The sequence below is a fragment of the Bubalus bubalis genome, chromosome 8 (genome assembly GCF_019923935.1).
Source record: "Bubalus bubalis isolate 160015118507 breed Murrah chromosome 8, NDDB_SH_1, whole genome shotgun sequence".
NCBI classification, from domain to species: domain Eukaryota; kingdom Metazoa; phylum Chordata; class Mammalia; order Artiodactyla; family Bovidae; genus Bubalus; species Bubalus bubalis.
The window spans coordinates 61,767,495-61,782,440 of NC_059164.1; the positions used below are offsets into that span (position 1 = coordinate 61,767,495).

The window sequence follows — 14,946 nt, forward strand, 5'->3', positions numbered from 1 at the left end:
CTCTATCTCCTTTATACTTTAATAAAACTTTATTACACAAAAGCTCTGAGCAATCAAGCCTTGTCTCTGGCCCCAGATTGAATTCTTCTCCTCTGGGAGCCAAGAATCCTGGTGTATTCTCATGATTCAACAACAACCTTTCACTGATAGACTAGATATGTGGCGTGGAAGAGAAGTAGAATAATGACAGACAGATGACCCTTAGGTTTTTGGTGTGGATGAAAGTTGAAGTCATTTACTTGGGAACACAGGAGGACGAGTAAACTTGCAGGAGATAAGAAAGCATGCTGAGACTTCTGGTTTTTCATGTTGAGTATGCTAAGCTTATCATAAATAAAAATTTCAAGTAGAATTATAAAAAAATTTCAAGTAGAAATCATAGATATAATTTCTAAGCAAAGGAAGTGTTCCAAAGAAGAACTGAGCAAATGTTGTTTGGAAATCAACTCAAGACTGAGTATTGACATCTGGCATTTTGTTGGCTGTGGTTACCTTGATAAGTATGCCTGTACTAGAGTAATAGGAAAGAAAGCTAATAGAAATGGGCTCCAGAGAATGAGAAATGAAAAGGGGAGGAGGTCTGCTGGAAAGGAGAGTGTTAAAGAAGAGGGTCTGTTACTGGGGAGTTTATAGAGGGAGCTGTTACAGTGTGTGTATGTGCATATGATCCAGTCAAGGGGGATATCTGTGGGGGAGAGGAGATGATTGCAGGAAGAGAATTCTTGAGTGCTCAGGTGCAGGGAGGAATGGGATGGCTCAAGTGCATTTTGGATTAAGGAGCAGAGATAGTTTATCCATAGTAATAGGAGAAAAGGCAGAGATGCAGGTAGGTCCATGGATATGAAGACAGGTGAATGAGGAAGTTCTATTCTGACAAGAGTGTTTTCCTTGTGAAATAAGAATCCGGACGAGAGGGGGAGGAAGTTTTGAAGGTTTGGGAATGATGAAGAATATAACACCAATCTGACATATATTAGGTGCTCTAGAAATACCTTTTTTTCTTGGACGAGGTGACTTTATGGGTCTTAAGAGTAGAGAGACCAAAAAAAAAAAAAAAAACAAAAGGAAAGGGAAATGACAGGAGCGAGCAGGGAAGATAAGGCATCCATTAGGGAAGAATTTATGGTGACCTTGAAATTAAATGGATTGCAGCCCACCAGGCTCCTCTGTCCATGGTATTTTCCAGGCAAGAGTACTGGAGTGGGGTGCCATTGCCTTCTCCGTGAAATTAAATATCCAGAAGAAATGGAATGCTGCTTCTGTCTTCCTTGTTGTTGAACTTCAGCTCTGGGGAGTGTATGCCTTCAGAAAAGCAACTGGGTCAACTAGATGATGGTGAGCATCAGCTTCAGCTAGTAATGTCTTAATTAGATTTTTTTTCTACATTATCCATCCCATGGCTGTGTTGGACAACAATATTCATAAAGATAGATATAGGAAACCAACGTTGGCCCATGAGGGAGCTACAGTGACACTGATAAGCTCCACACACACATTCCTTTCTAATTGGGAAAAGGCAGAAGTTCCCATAGACAGATTTTTTTCCTTGTGTGCACTCTGTGTCACCAGGTCCCAGGTACAAATTTGTTATTGGAATGTCCACAGTTTTACAACACGAGGAGGGATGTTGCTTACCGAGAATGATGACAATACTATACTTGATGGCCTTGATCTTTGCCTTTGAGATGAGCCCTCGGTTGTAACTGGTGCACAGCTTTCCATCTGCAGATGCAAAAAGCGAACCATAAAGTGAAGTGCTGCTTCTGCCAATAGGAACATTGTAGGTTAGACCCGCAGTTGTCATGGGACCACCTAGATCCTCCTCACCTATGCCCAGGAGGAACCGCCCCTCTCCCGCCCTGCCCTTTGACATAGTCAGAATAAATGGGCTGGATGCTAGAAACTGCTCAGTTAGCAGCTTAATGTAAAATGCAAATGCATTGGGACATCCAGACTCTCAAGACTTGGCTGGATGCCCTGAATCAACTGAATCTGGAATGAGCCAGGTGACCACAGGGGGCGACGCTGAGACATTGGTCTTGTCCCTTCAGCAACCTAGTACAAAGCAGTTTTCCTAGAAATCTTACCCCAGATGAACTTACTTATCTAACTCAGAAATTCCACTCTCAGCAAAAGCTCAAGCCAGAGATATAATAAAACCTGTTCCAAATAAGAGCCTTGTTATAACTTTAATCTTATGTGGGTTGTTTGATACTAAACATGTGAGGATTAAATTTAGGAATCCACTAGAATGTAAGCTTCATGGAGACAGAGACTCTGTTTTCCTCACTCCTGTAGCCTCTAAACTAGTGAATGATTAATTAATATTTATTGAATGAATTAATATAAACCCGTCTCTAGTCAAGGAGTGGTGGTAAAACAAATAACTGATTAGGACGGGCAGAATTCAGTGCAGTAGTTCTTAGTAGAAGGAGTAGTTAAATGGCACATTTGGGAATGGAGGCACTTGACGCAGGGTACCTTGAAGCTGTGAGAGTTTTTTACTATCATGGCTTCTACCAGCCCTCATGGTACCTTTGTGAAAGTTGGGAAAAGATGCCCTCCCTCTGGACATAAGCAGACCCTCAGTGAGGGACAGGCATGGACAGAAGGCCAGCCCCACACACCCTCAGGTGAGTGCCACTGATTAAGGCTCAAGGGACACAAGCCTAGTGGTGGCCGAGGTCAGAGGCCCACCCAGGCACACCTAAGTCATAGAGGTAGGACTACCCTAGAGCCCAACCACCATGCTCACTGGTCCTCACTACACCTTCAGATACTACGTTTGAAATGTATTTAAATCCTCATGGAAACTGGTGTGAAATTTACCTTTGCACTGTGTATTCTACCCTGTCTGCAATCCAATCCAGCCCAACCCACCAAGCGATAAGGACTGAACAAAATAGGCTAAAATAGAGTTCCTCTTCTCTGGGAGCTTTCAATCCAGCAGGAAAGATCACTCAACATGAGGCTGGGTGAGATGAGAGAGACTAAAACCAAAAACCAAGTATGAACGAAGAAGGAAGCCATTCCCCCACTGTAATGCAGAGGTGGCCACAAGGCAGAGGCGGAAATCCCCAAGGCCAAGCTGGGGGTGGGGGCGTAGGATTGGGAAAGATGCCTGAAGCAGAGGGGAAGTCCTCAGCCAAGACGGGGAAATGAGAACATGTAGGAAGTGTTAGAATCTTGGTGAGTCATCTCGCTTGGCTGGAGCCTGAAAGGACGCTGGTTTGAGGGTGGGGAGAAGGACTGAGGCCAAAGTAGGAAGACCTTGAATGTCTCCCTGAGGAGTTTGGGCTGAGTTTCTGAGGCAGCTAGCTGCAAGTCATCGAAGCTTCTGTCTGTTTTCACAGTTTGAACGCTTACTCATTGGAGAAGACAAGCTGTTAGCAGGAATAATAGGAATAAGGGGTTTTTCTGTGCAGTGAACTGAAATGCTATATTTAATTATATAACTGATTTTTATTTCTTGATGTCTACCCTGGGAGGCCACTCTTAGGCACTATTAGGGCCTTCAGATTGTTCCGTGCATTTCACAGAAGCACAAAATTTCAGTGGTATAAGGGAGAAAATGCTTCAGGAGTGTTTATAGCAGCGGTTTTTAGGTGGGGAAATATTGCCCCTGGGGTTATGATTGGACACATTTTTGATTGTCACAATGGTTGGGGTGGGTGTTCCAGGCATCTAGTGGGCAGAGACCAGGAATGCTGCTAAATATCCTTCAATGCACAGGACAGTCCCCACAAAAGAAGAATTATCTAGTTCAAAATACTGACAGTGCCAAGGTTGAAGCCCTGATTTCCAAAGTAGTATCTTGGGAAGGATACAGACTTCCAGATCAAACCTGAATACACACTGCAGCTCCACAGCTTACTAGTGGTGTCATGCAAATTGCCTACTGTTCCCAGCCTCAGTTTCCCACTTTCAAAAATGAAGCATAAAGCACCTAATTCACAGAGTTGTCTTGAAGATTAAAATAAAATAATGCATTCAAGGTGCCAAGCCCCATAGTGAGAATGTCAATTTCCTTATTAGTTGGGATAAATGAGATTTTAACAGTATTTCAGGAGGAATGAGCTGCCTTTATGGAAGTGAACAGAAAATATTACTACATTTGTTGTTGTTGTTTAGTCACTCTGTCATATCCAACTCTTCTGTGACCCCATGGATTGTAGCCCACCAGTCTCCTCTGTCCATGGGATTCTCCAGGCAAGAATACTGGAGAGAGTTGCCAACTCCTTCTCAGGGGGATCTTCCCAAGCCTCCTGCTTGATAGGCGGATTCTTTACCTCTGAATCACCTGGGAAGGCTCATGACTATATTTAGATAGGCTACTATTGAATATCATCTGTATATAGAATTTATATACATCAGATAATTATCAGGATGGGATTATATCCATGGGGGCAAGTGAAAAAGACAGCAGATCAAATCATATCTTTTCAAAGTGTCTCCATTTGCTGGTGTAACAGCTGGCTCCTAAACAGCATGGCTCTGAAGACTTAGTTTTTCAGAAAACTTTTTGAGAATGACATTTGTGCTCTGAAATCTGTTTAAAATGGAAACTTGGAGTACTTTCCACAGGGCAACTGGGTGACAATATAATCAACTCCTACCATTCCATCTCCCAATGAGATCAGTGAAAAGCGTCTTTAATCTGACCACTCTAGGAAATGCAAAACCTCCAGCTCCTGGAGATGGCTCTTCAAAGTAAGATGAGCTGCAAAATCCCAGTAATTCTCCTTTATTGGGAGATAAAAGGATTATTTCCCCTCAGGCCTTGGGGCTGAGCAGGAGTGAAAAGCAGTTAAATTCAGCTGTCACTATGCATTAATAGGGGGTAGCCTAGAGGCAGTGGGTGGATTAGATTTTGGACTGGAAGCAGGATGCTGCCTTGGGCTGTCTTAGTTCAAGGATGAATGCTGTTCCTTTCCTTTCCCATGCTTCATGCCACTTGCAGAGCCCCTGGGAACCCTTTTTTTTTTTTTTTTGTGGGCTGAGCCTCTGAAGGGGGAACACTGATGTCCTGAGATTTTAGATGAAGCAGAATTTATTCCGGTCTGGTTGGGGCTGGGGGTAGGCATAAGTGGACCTACAAGAGTCCAGGTGATTTGTTTGTTAACAAGGAAGTCTACCTGATAATATTTTAAAATCATTATTTTTTCATATGTTGGTAACTTCATGTATTTCAGATTAATTAAAAAAAATTGAACATTTGAACAATTATGTCTGATTTCTAAAAATTTTGAACTTAAAATTTATTTTTAATTTCTGATCATTGATAACCTCTTTATGAATATAACCTTAATGTGAACTATTTTTAGCACATTATATCTCATCTACTTAGCTCAGAACTTTGGCCACCTCCACTTCCTTTCCTTGTGTGTGTTTTCTTTTTTTAAAACAGAAGGTCACAGATACAAGGAAGTATGACCTAACTCACCTAACTCACAGCCTTGTCTATTCCTCAGCTACTCAGTTCAGGTGGAACCAGGAACCCTGGCAGACCCAAAATAATTGTGGCAGACAGGTTAGCTATCCACCAAATTCTTTCCTTTGCCCCCAACACCCACAGAGAGATGACATTTCCCAGCCTCCTTTTCAGCAGGGGTTGTTCATTTCAGTTCACTTCCTCAGTCGTGTCCGACTCTTTGAAACCCCATGGACTGCATGTTCATCAAACTCATGTCCATCAAGTCGGTGATGCCATCCAACCATCTCATCCTCTGTGGTCCCCTTCCCCTCCTGCCTTCAGTCTTTCCCAGCATCAGGGTCTTTTCTAATGAGTCAGCTCTTCGCATCAGTGGCCAAAGTATTGGAGCTTAAGCTCAGCATCAGTCTTTCCAATGAATCTTCAGGACTGATTTCCTTTAGGATTAACTGGTTTGATCTCCTTTCAGTCCAAGGGACTCTCAGAGTCTTCTCCAACACCACAGTTCAAAAGCATCAATTCCTTGGTGCTCAGTTTTCTTTATGATCCAACTCTCACATCCATACATGACCACTGGAAAAACTATGACTTTGACTAGATGGACCTTTGTCGGCAAAGTAATGTCTCTGCTTTTTAATAGGCTGTCTAGGTTGGTCATAGCTTTTCTTCCAAGGAGCAAGTGTCTTTTAATTTCATGGCTGCAGTCACAATCCACAGTGATTTTGGAGCCCAAGAAAATAAAATCTATCACTGTTTCCATTGTTTCCCCATCTATTTGCCATGAAGTAATGGGACCAGATGCCATGATCTTAGTTTTCCTTTCCGCTGGGGGCAGTCACATGATTAAGTTCTGCCTATAGGAACATGGAGAGAACTCAGGCCTGGCTCCGATAAACTCCCTGAGTAATCCTTCATGCTGTCTTCCCTCATCCCCAATCTGCTGGATACTGATGCTAAGCCATACTGTAGTAGCCATTTGTTAAAGAGTAGCAGCATTGTCATTTTGAGTTTCTGAATGACTGTGTGTCTTTCCCGTTGACCTTTACTGTCAATTCGACTTGAACTGACTTTAACTGAAGAAGAAACAAGTTTCTCTTTTGTTAAGGCTACTATATTTGAGGGTTTCTCTAATATAGCTGCTGGTGCTTCCTTAACTAAAGCAGAGATTGAAGCTTCACATGCAATGCTGTCATAATGCAAACCTACAGCATGCGGCGTAGGCCTAGGCAGGGAGCAGGTAGTGAGCAGACCCATAGGGAAAGCTGGGACGGTCGAGATGCACTGGCTAGAAGTGGAATAAAGGGAAGGCAGGTTGTGTGCTTACTGAGACTGGACTCCCAGGGAGAGTACGAAGGTGGTATAGAGTTAGGATTCTCCAGAGAAAGAGACCATATATGTCTCTATTGGTAGCTATATCCATGTATATGTGGAAATTTATTATAGAAATTGACTCATGCAGTTATGGAGGCTAAATTCCATAATCTGCTGTCTGCAGAACCAAGAGGTCTGATGGTCTAATTCAGCCCAAATCCAAAAACATGAAAACCAGGAGAGACAATGATGTACATCTAAGTCAAAACGCTGGAGAATCAGGCAACCAATAGTGTAAATCTTTGTCCTAGTCTTAGGTCCCAGGAAGAGAGTAGGACAAGATGGATGTCCCAGCTCGAGCAAATTTGCCCTTCCTTTGCTTTTAGTTCTATCCTGGCCCTCAGTGGATTGGATGATTCTCACTGTCATTGGTGAGGCCTGTCTTCTTTACTTAGTGTGCAGATTCACATGCTTCCAGGAATGCCCTCTAGACACACTTAGAAATAATGTTTTACCAGCTATCTGGCTAGCACAACAAGTTGACACAGAAAATTAACTATCTCAGTTGGTAAACAGAATGTTAATAGTGTGTGTTGATTGCCACCAGCTGTGTTTAGCAAAGTATTAGGAAAAAAGAGATGAACTCAGACAAGAGTTGGTTGGAGTATGAACAAAAATGAAGGAAGTTAGGGAAAGTCCTAAAATTTGGAAACCTTTAAAAATTTTTTATTTATTTTTTCGCTATGCTGGGTCTTCACTGCTGGACTTGGGCTTTTTTAGTGGCGGGGAGTAGAGGATACTCTGTGGTTGTGGTGCCTCGGCTTTACATTGCAGTCGCTTCTCTTATAGCAGAGCATGGTCTCTAGGGCACTAGGCTTCAGCAGTTGTAGCACGTGGGCTCAATAGTTGTGGCCTCTGCACTTTAGAGCATGGGCTCAATAGTTGTGGCACACAGGGTTAGCTGCCACACGGCATGTAGGATCTTCCTGGACCAGAGATCAAACCCATTTCATGGATTCTTTACCACTGAGCCACCAAGGAAGCCCCTTAAAATTTGGAATCTTATAGAGTTGCATGGCTTGATTGTTTCTTGTCTTCATAGCACCAAGTACATACTTTGTATGCTGCTGCTGCTGCTGCTAAGTCACTTCAGTCGTGTCCGACTCTGTGCGACCCCATAGACGGCAGCCCACCAGGCTCCTCCGTCCATGGGGTTTTCCAGGCAAGAGTACTGGAGTGGGGTGCCATGGCCCAATGCAAATTGAAAATGCAAACGGACTGCTAAAGCAAATGTGTATACCTTTTGACTGTGCACATCTTATGCCAGTGAAGCCAGTATCCAAATTCAGTTGTAACAGAAGTTAACATCAGCAATGACCCATTCAGAATCATTCCTGAGAGGAAAGGCAGACTGAGGATGTGGCCTCCCACCTATTGTTTCAGATGACCTCAAGCTAGCTTCTATTCTAGGGGATTGAATGAGGAAGCAAAGAAACTAGTCAGACCTGAGAATTATTTTCAGAAAGACTGTTTGGATATGGTTGCTGGTGAAGCTGACTGGAAGCAAATAAGTCAGAAGTCTACTAAGATTTTTAGGAATGATATTGCTAGATAAACCATGAGGTTTATATCTTTGTTAATACTTAGAAATACCAGATTTTAAAACTTTACCAATCCTGTGACTGACAAATTATACCTAGTTGAAGTTTAAATGTATACTTTCCTCGTGTATCAGTGAGGTTGAGAACCTTGTTTTTGGCTATTTCTCTTTTCCCTCTTACGAAAACTATTTTTGTCTTCCTCATTTTTCTTCTATTTATCTTTTTAAAAAATATTTTTATTGAATCTTAAGAATTCTTTATACATTCTAGATACTAATCTTTTCCTAGATAATGTATTGCAAATAGCTTCTCCTACTTTTTAGCTTGACTTTTAAACATAAATAGAGTCAAATTTATTTATCACTTTTTTGGTTTAATGCATCTTGTCTCTTGTTTAAGAAATCCTTTCTTATTCCAGTGTCATAAAGATAACATCCTTCATTGTCTTTAAAGAAATTTTAAAGTCTTACATTTCACATCTAAGTTTCAAATTTCCCTGGTATTTAATTATATTCTTTGTAGCCAAAGATGGAGAAGCTCTATACAGTCAGCAAAAACAAGACCAGGAGCTGACTGTGGCTCAGATCATGAACTCCTTATTGCCAAATTCAGACTTAAATTGAAGAAAGTAGGGAAAACCACTAGACCATTCAGGTATGACCTAAATCAAATCCCTTATGATTATACAGTGGAAGTGAGAAATAGATTTAAGGACCTAGATCTGATAGCTAGAGTGCCTGATGAACTATGGACCGAGGTTTGTGACATTGTACAGGAGACAGGGATCAAGACCATCCCCATGGAAAAGAAATGCAAAAAAGCAAAATGTCTGTCTGGGGAGTCCTTACAAATAGCTGTGAAAAGAAGAGAAGCAAAAAGCAAAGGAGAAAAGGAAAGATATAAACATCTGAATGTAGAGTTCCAAAGAATAGCAAGAAGAGATAAGAAAGCCTTCTTCAGCGATCAATGCAAAGAAATAGAGGAAAACAACAGAATGGGAAAGACTAGAGATCTCTTCAAGAAAATTAGAGATACCAAGGGAACATTTCATGGAAAGATGGGCTCAATAAAGGACAGAAATGGTATGGACCTAACAGAAGCAGAAGATATTAAGAAGAGGTGGGAAGAATACACAGAAGAACTGTACAAAAAAGATCTTCATGACCCAGATAATCACGATGGTGTGATCACTGACCTAGAGTCAGACATCCTGGAATGTGAAGTCAAATGGGCCTTGGAAAGCATCACTATGAACAAAGCTAGTGGAGGTGATGGAATTCCAGTTGAGCTATTCCAAATCCTGAAAGATGATGCTGTAAAAGTGCTGCACTCAATATGCCAGCAAATTTGGAAAACTCAGCAGTGGCCACAGGACTGGAAAAAGTCAGTTTTCATTCCAATCCCAAAGAAAGGCAATGCCAAAGAATGCTCAAACTACCGCACAACTTCACTCATCTCACACCCTAGTAAAGTAATGCTCAAAATTCTCCAAGCCAGGCTTCAGCAATATGTGAACCGTGAACTTCCTGATGTTCAAGCTGGTTTTAGAAAAGGCAGAGGAACCAGAGATCAAATTGCCAACATCCGCTGGATCATCAAAAAAGCAAGAGAGTTCCAGAAAAAGATCTATTTCTGCTTTATTGACTATGCCAAAGCCTTTGACTGTGTGGATCACAATCAACTGTGGAAAATTCTGAAAGAGATGGGAATACCAGACCACCTGATCTGCCTCTTGAGAAATTTGTATGCAGGTCAGGAAGCAACAGTTAGAACTGGATGTGAAACAACAGACTGGTTCCAAATAGGAAAAGGAGTACGTCAAGGCTGTATATTGTCACCCTGCTTATTTAACTTATATGCAGAGTACATCATGAGAAACGCTGGACTGGAAGAAACACAAGCTGGAATCAAGATTGACAGGAGTAATATCAATAACCTCAGATATGCAGATGACACCACCCTTATGGCAGAAAGTGAAGAGGAACTAAAAAGCCTCTTGATGAAAGTGAAAGAGGAGAGTGAAAAAGTTGGTTTAAAGCTCAACATTCAGAAAACGAAGATCATGGCATCTGGTCCCATCACTTCATGGGAAATAGATGGGGAAACAGTGGAAACAGTGTCAGACTTTATTTTGGGGGGGCTCCAAAATCACTGCAGATGGTGACTGCAGCCATGAAATTAAAAGACACTTACTCCTTGGAAGGAAAGTTATGACCAACCTAGATAGCATATTCTAAAGCAGAGACATTACTTTGCCAACTAAGGTCCGTCTAGTCAAGGCTATGGTTTTTCCTGTGGTCATGTATGGATGTGAGAGTTGGACTGTGAAGAAGGCTGAGCGCCGAAGAATTGATGCTTTTGAACTGTGGTGTTGGAGAAGACTCTTGAGAGTCCCTTGGACTGCAAGGAGATCCAACCAGTCCATTCTGAAGGAGATCAGCCCTGGGATTTCTTTGGAAGGAATGATGCTAAAGCTGAAACTCCAGTACTTTGGCCACCTCATGCGAAGAGTTGACTCATTGGAAAAGACTCTGATACTGGGAGGGATTGGGGGCAGGAGGAGGAGGGGACGACAGAGGATGAGATGGCTGGATGGCATCACTGACTCGATGGACGTGAGTCTGGGTGAACTCCGGGAGTTGGTGATGGATAGGGATGCCTGGCGTGCTGTGATTCATGGGGTCGCAAAGAGTTGGACACAACTGAGCGACTGAACTGAACTGATGAATTGAGGTGAAGATCCAATTAATTGATTACCCTATGATCTTCTGACGTATATCAAGTGCTTATATTATATGTGTGGGTCTCTTTGGGAGCTTTTTTTTTTTTCCTATTGAATTGTGTCTATACCATACTCTATTAGTCACTCTAACTTTATGATAAATCAGTGTTTATACATTAAACCTTTACTACCTTGGGCTTCCCTTGTAGCTTAGTCAGTAAAGAATCTGCCTGCAGTGCAGGAGACCTGGGTTTGATCCTTGGGTTGGGAAGATCCCCTGGAGAAGGAAATCGCAACCCCACTGCAGTGTCCTTGCCTGGAAAATCTCATGGACAGAGGAGCTTGGTGGGCTGCAGTCCATGGGGCCACAAAGAGTCAGGTATGACTGAGCTACTAACACTTTTACTACCTTGTAATTCTCCAGAACTGTCTTCCTGGCTTTTCTTGACTCTTGAAATTTCCATGTATGTTTTTAAATTGGCTTATCAAGCTTAAGAAAACATCCCATTTGAATTTTGATTTTAACTATATCAATCTGTGAATCACTTGAGGAGAATAGACATCTTTATAGAACTGAATCTTGCTATCCACAAACATGCTATATATATATATAAGTTTCATTTATTTTATGTTTGGTTTTTTTTTTTCACATGGAAAAGGAAATGGCAACCTACTCCAGTATTCTTGCTTGGGAAATCCCAAGGACAGAGGAGCCTGGCAGGCTCCAGTACATACATAGGAGTTGCAAGAGTCAGACCTGACTTAGTGACTAAACAACTTTTTTTTTTGCCTTTTGTTGAAGGTAGTTGTTTGCAGAAAAGCCATTTCACTCTCATGTACTGATAAAGAAAAGTACTTAAAGGGCTTATTTTAAGTTTATTAAGCTGGAAGTGATCAGGACTTTAACCCAATTGCTCCTAATCAGAAACTTTTTTCTTCAGCTTGTTCTGCCCCATTTAATTGGAAACACGTACTTTGGCTATAGCATGGGTCACATCATATCTTCCAAGTCATATTGGCCAGATGCAGTTATATCCAGATATGTTACATTTTGTCCATTTCATGGGTGCACCTCTTCCATCTCCTGCCCACAGGCAGTAAATGTTCTGTTTTATAAGAGTAAACATCCCTGGGCATCAAAAGCAAGCTCATTTATAAAGGATAACCTACAGGATTGGAAACCTCATATTCTCTACCTCTTGCCTGTCAAGCACTTGTTTTAGGGAAATTCTGTAGATCATTTATTAAATAGTTATTTCTTTTCCTTTCTGTCAGACTTGAGGGGGAAGAAATAGATATACTTGCCAGGAAGAAGAATGATTCTGAAACTTGAATTTTGTAGCCGTGTTTACAAAGTTAGCTTCTGTTCACACTAATCATTGCTTATTTCCCCTTGTTGATGGGCAGTAATCCTGGAATACTAAAACCAGTGGAAACCTTTTTCCTAGCCAACTCTGGAGTTACTTGGCTGTAATGAGATTGAAAATTGAGCTGCTTATGAATAAGATACAGACAGTACACAGGCTTTTTGGAACTACTCTCTGCTCCTCATTCCAGAAAAGGGTCAGTGATGCTGATACAAAGATATAGACAAATAAAAAATTGATACAATGGACATATAAACTTGTACTAGAGAATAAAAACTGATTGTAGCCATTTCCACCTTTGGAGAGGAGAGGCATACTGTATATCAGTGGAAAATGGATCTCTTGGCAGCTTTATAAAATCTCAGGGACTGGAGGATGGGGGAATCTAAGAGTGCAGGAACTAGAAAATTGAGTAGCAGGGAGATTTGGGGGACTCTGGAGAGAGACAAGGTAATCACAGATGTAAAAGGCCTGCTGAGATAAAAGTGGGAGGTCCCGCAGGTGGTGGGGTAGCTGACAGAATGTGGAAACTCTTCATCACTTCAAGCCTAAGGAAATGAGATGGATTCCATGATTCATTGGATCAAGAGCAGAGGGAACAGACGAGCTGTTGGAGGTGAGACCGTGGGGTGAGAGCTCAGAGGGACAGTGAGAGAGGACACACCAGTCTCCTGGAACTGGCAGAAATCACAGACAAGGGTTTAAACCAATCTGATTTAAATCTGAAATTACAGGAAGACCTCAGCCTACTTAAGCAAAATTAGGTCACCTTTTAGATTTTTAAATACATCAAAACACTTCGGGAGATGATTCTGGAAGAGTGCTCTGAAGGCAGAGCTCAGCAAAGAGGCTGGCGGTTGACAGCCATGCCAACAATCCTGAGTTTGAGTTTTATAATTAAAAAAAATTTAAAAATTGAGCTTTTTTCAGTCATTCACCACCTTCCTTTCTGTAATGTTCTTTCTTCTGAGAGGCAGCCTAATGTGGAAGAGAAAACATAGGCTGATGTAACATGAGCTACCTATGAAAACAAGCAAATTGCTTAACCTTTGAGCCTGTCTTCCATTTGTAAGAGAGAGATGATGATGCCACCTTACAGAGTTGTGTAAGGATTCAGGGAGGTAAAGTATGGAAAGGACCCAGAAGTGGCTGACTGAGCACAGCTGCAGAAGGCTTTGTGCCTTCTCATGCTCCTCTCAAGAACAATAACCACCTTAATATTACTTTTCAGTCAGCTCAGCCGAGGAGAGGAAAAGACAAGTCAGAATTACGAGGCCTAACTTCTTCATCCCGGGACCGTGCCTGCGGAATGAGGAGAGGGGTCGGGAGCCGCGTTAGGCATTACTGACAGCTGACAGTAGATGCACTGTGTCTCTCTGTCTTGTCAGTCTGTGTTGACAGACTAAGCAAACAAATGGATGGTAGCCAGATCATATATAAGATGGAACTTTGACCCACACTCTGCAGCAACCAACCCAGGAAACCAACCCATTATCTACAGTAACCAGTCAAGGAAACCAACCTACTCTATGCAAGTCAGACTTGTAGAAAGTCAGACCACTGTTTCTAACCCAGAGTCCATAAACTGCATAATACCTCCTGGAACAGTCTACCACAAATACCCAAGATTTGACTACTGACTGATAGCTCTTCAATTTTTGCTCCTATTGTCAACTTAAAACCAACCAGAGAAAGCCAAATATGCATGCCTAACCCATCACACAGGATGCTGTGCTTTTGATCAGCACACTTACAGCTTCCCCATGACAACAGCCCCCAGTCAGGGCACATCTGAGGCTTTACCACTCCTCTGACTGCTTTTGTGTTTCTGTCAAAAGACAAGTGATGGTGGCTGATTCCCTTGCTATAGCCAGCTTTGACTAAATAGCCTTTGTCTACTCTCATTGGCTTGGTGTATGTTTATTTCCACTGTCTCTCTCTCTTCTCACTTTTTCCCCTGACTCTTCCCCTGTTATGCACTGTGTATTTGTGTCATCACAAAATTCATAAGTTGAAGACTTAACCGCCCAATATGATGGTATTAATTTTTGCAGATGGGGCCTTTGGGAAATAGAGTTAGATGAGAACAGGAATCTTATGATGGAATTAGTGCCCTTATAAGAAGAGACAGTTGAAAAATTTCTGTCTCTCCTCTCTGCTTTGTGAGTAGATAGCAAGAAGCCAGCAAGGCCATCTGCAGTCCAAGAAGAGAGCTCTTACCAGGAACAGAATTGACTGGTACCTCGGTCTTGGGTTTCCAGTCTCTAGAACTGTGATAAAATAAATTTATTGTTTAAGCCACTTGCTGTGGTATATTGTTATGGCAGCTTGAGCACACTAAAACACCCTCCTTTTCCCTGTGTTTCCCCTCCAACCTAGAGCTCTGGGCTTTCCGAAACCCTCTGGTCCTACCTCACTTGAGCTGTCAAACTAGGATTATGAACTCTGTTAAGTGATAACTCAATCAAAAACCTACCCAGACAATGCAATGATATATCTATAGAGATAGGTATA

General features: G+C 41.9%; 1 protein-coding gene across 1 annotated transcript in view; it reads right to left on the reverse strand.

Moving 5' to 3' along the window:
• NPSR1 (neuropeptide S receptor 1) overlaps window positions 1-14,946 on the reverse strand; it is a 51,586-nt gene that overhangs the window by 10,631 nt on the left and 26,009 nt on the right. The window contains exon 5 of the mRNA XM_044946677.2: window positions 1,636-1,722. Coding sequence (XP_044802612.2) covers window positions 1,636-1,722 — 87 coding nt within the window. The remainder of the gene's footprint in view (window positions 1-1,635; window positions 1,723-14,946) is intronic.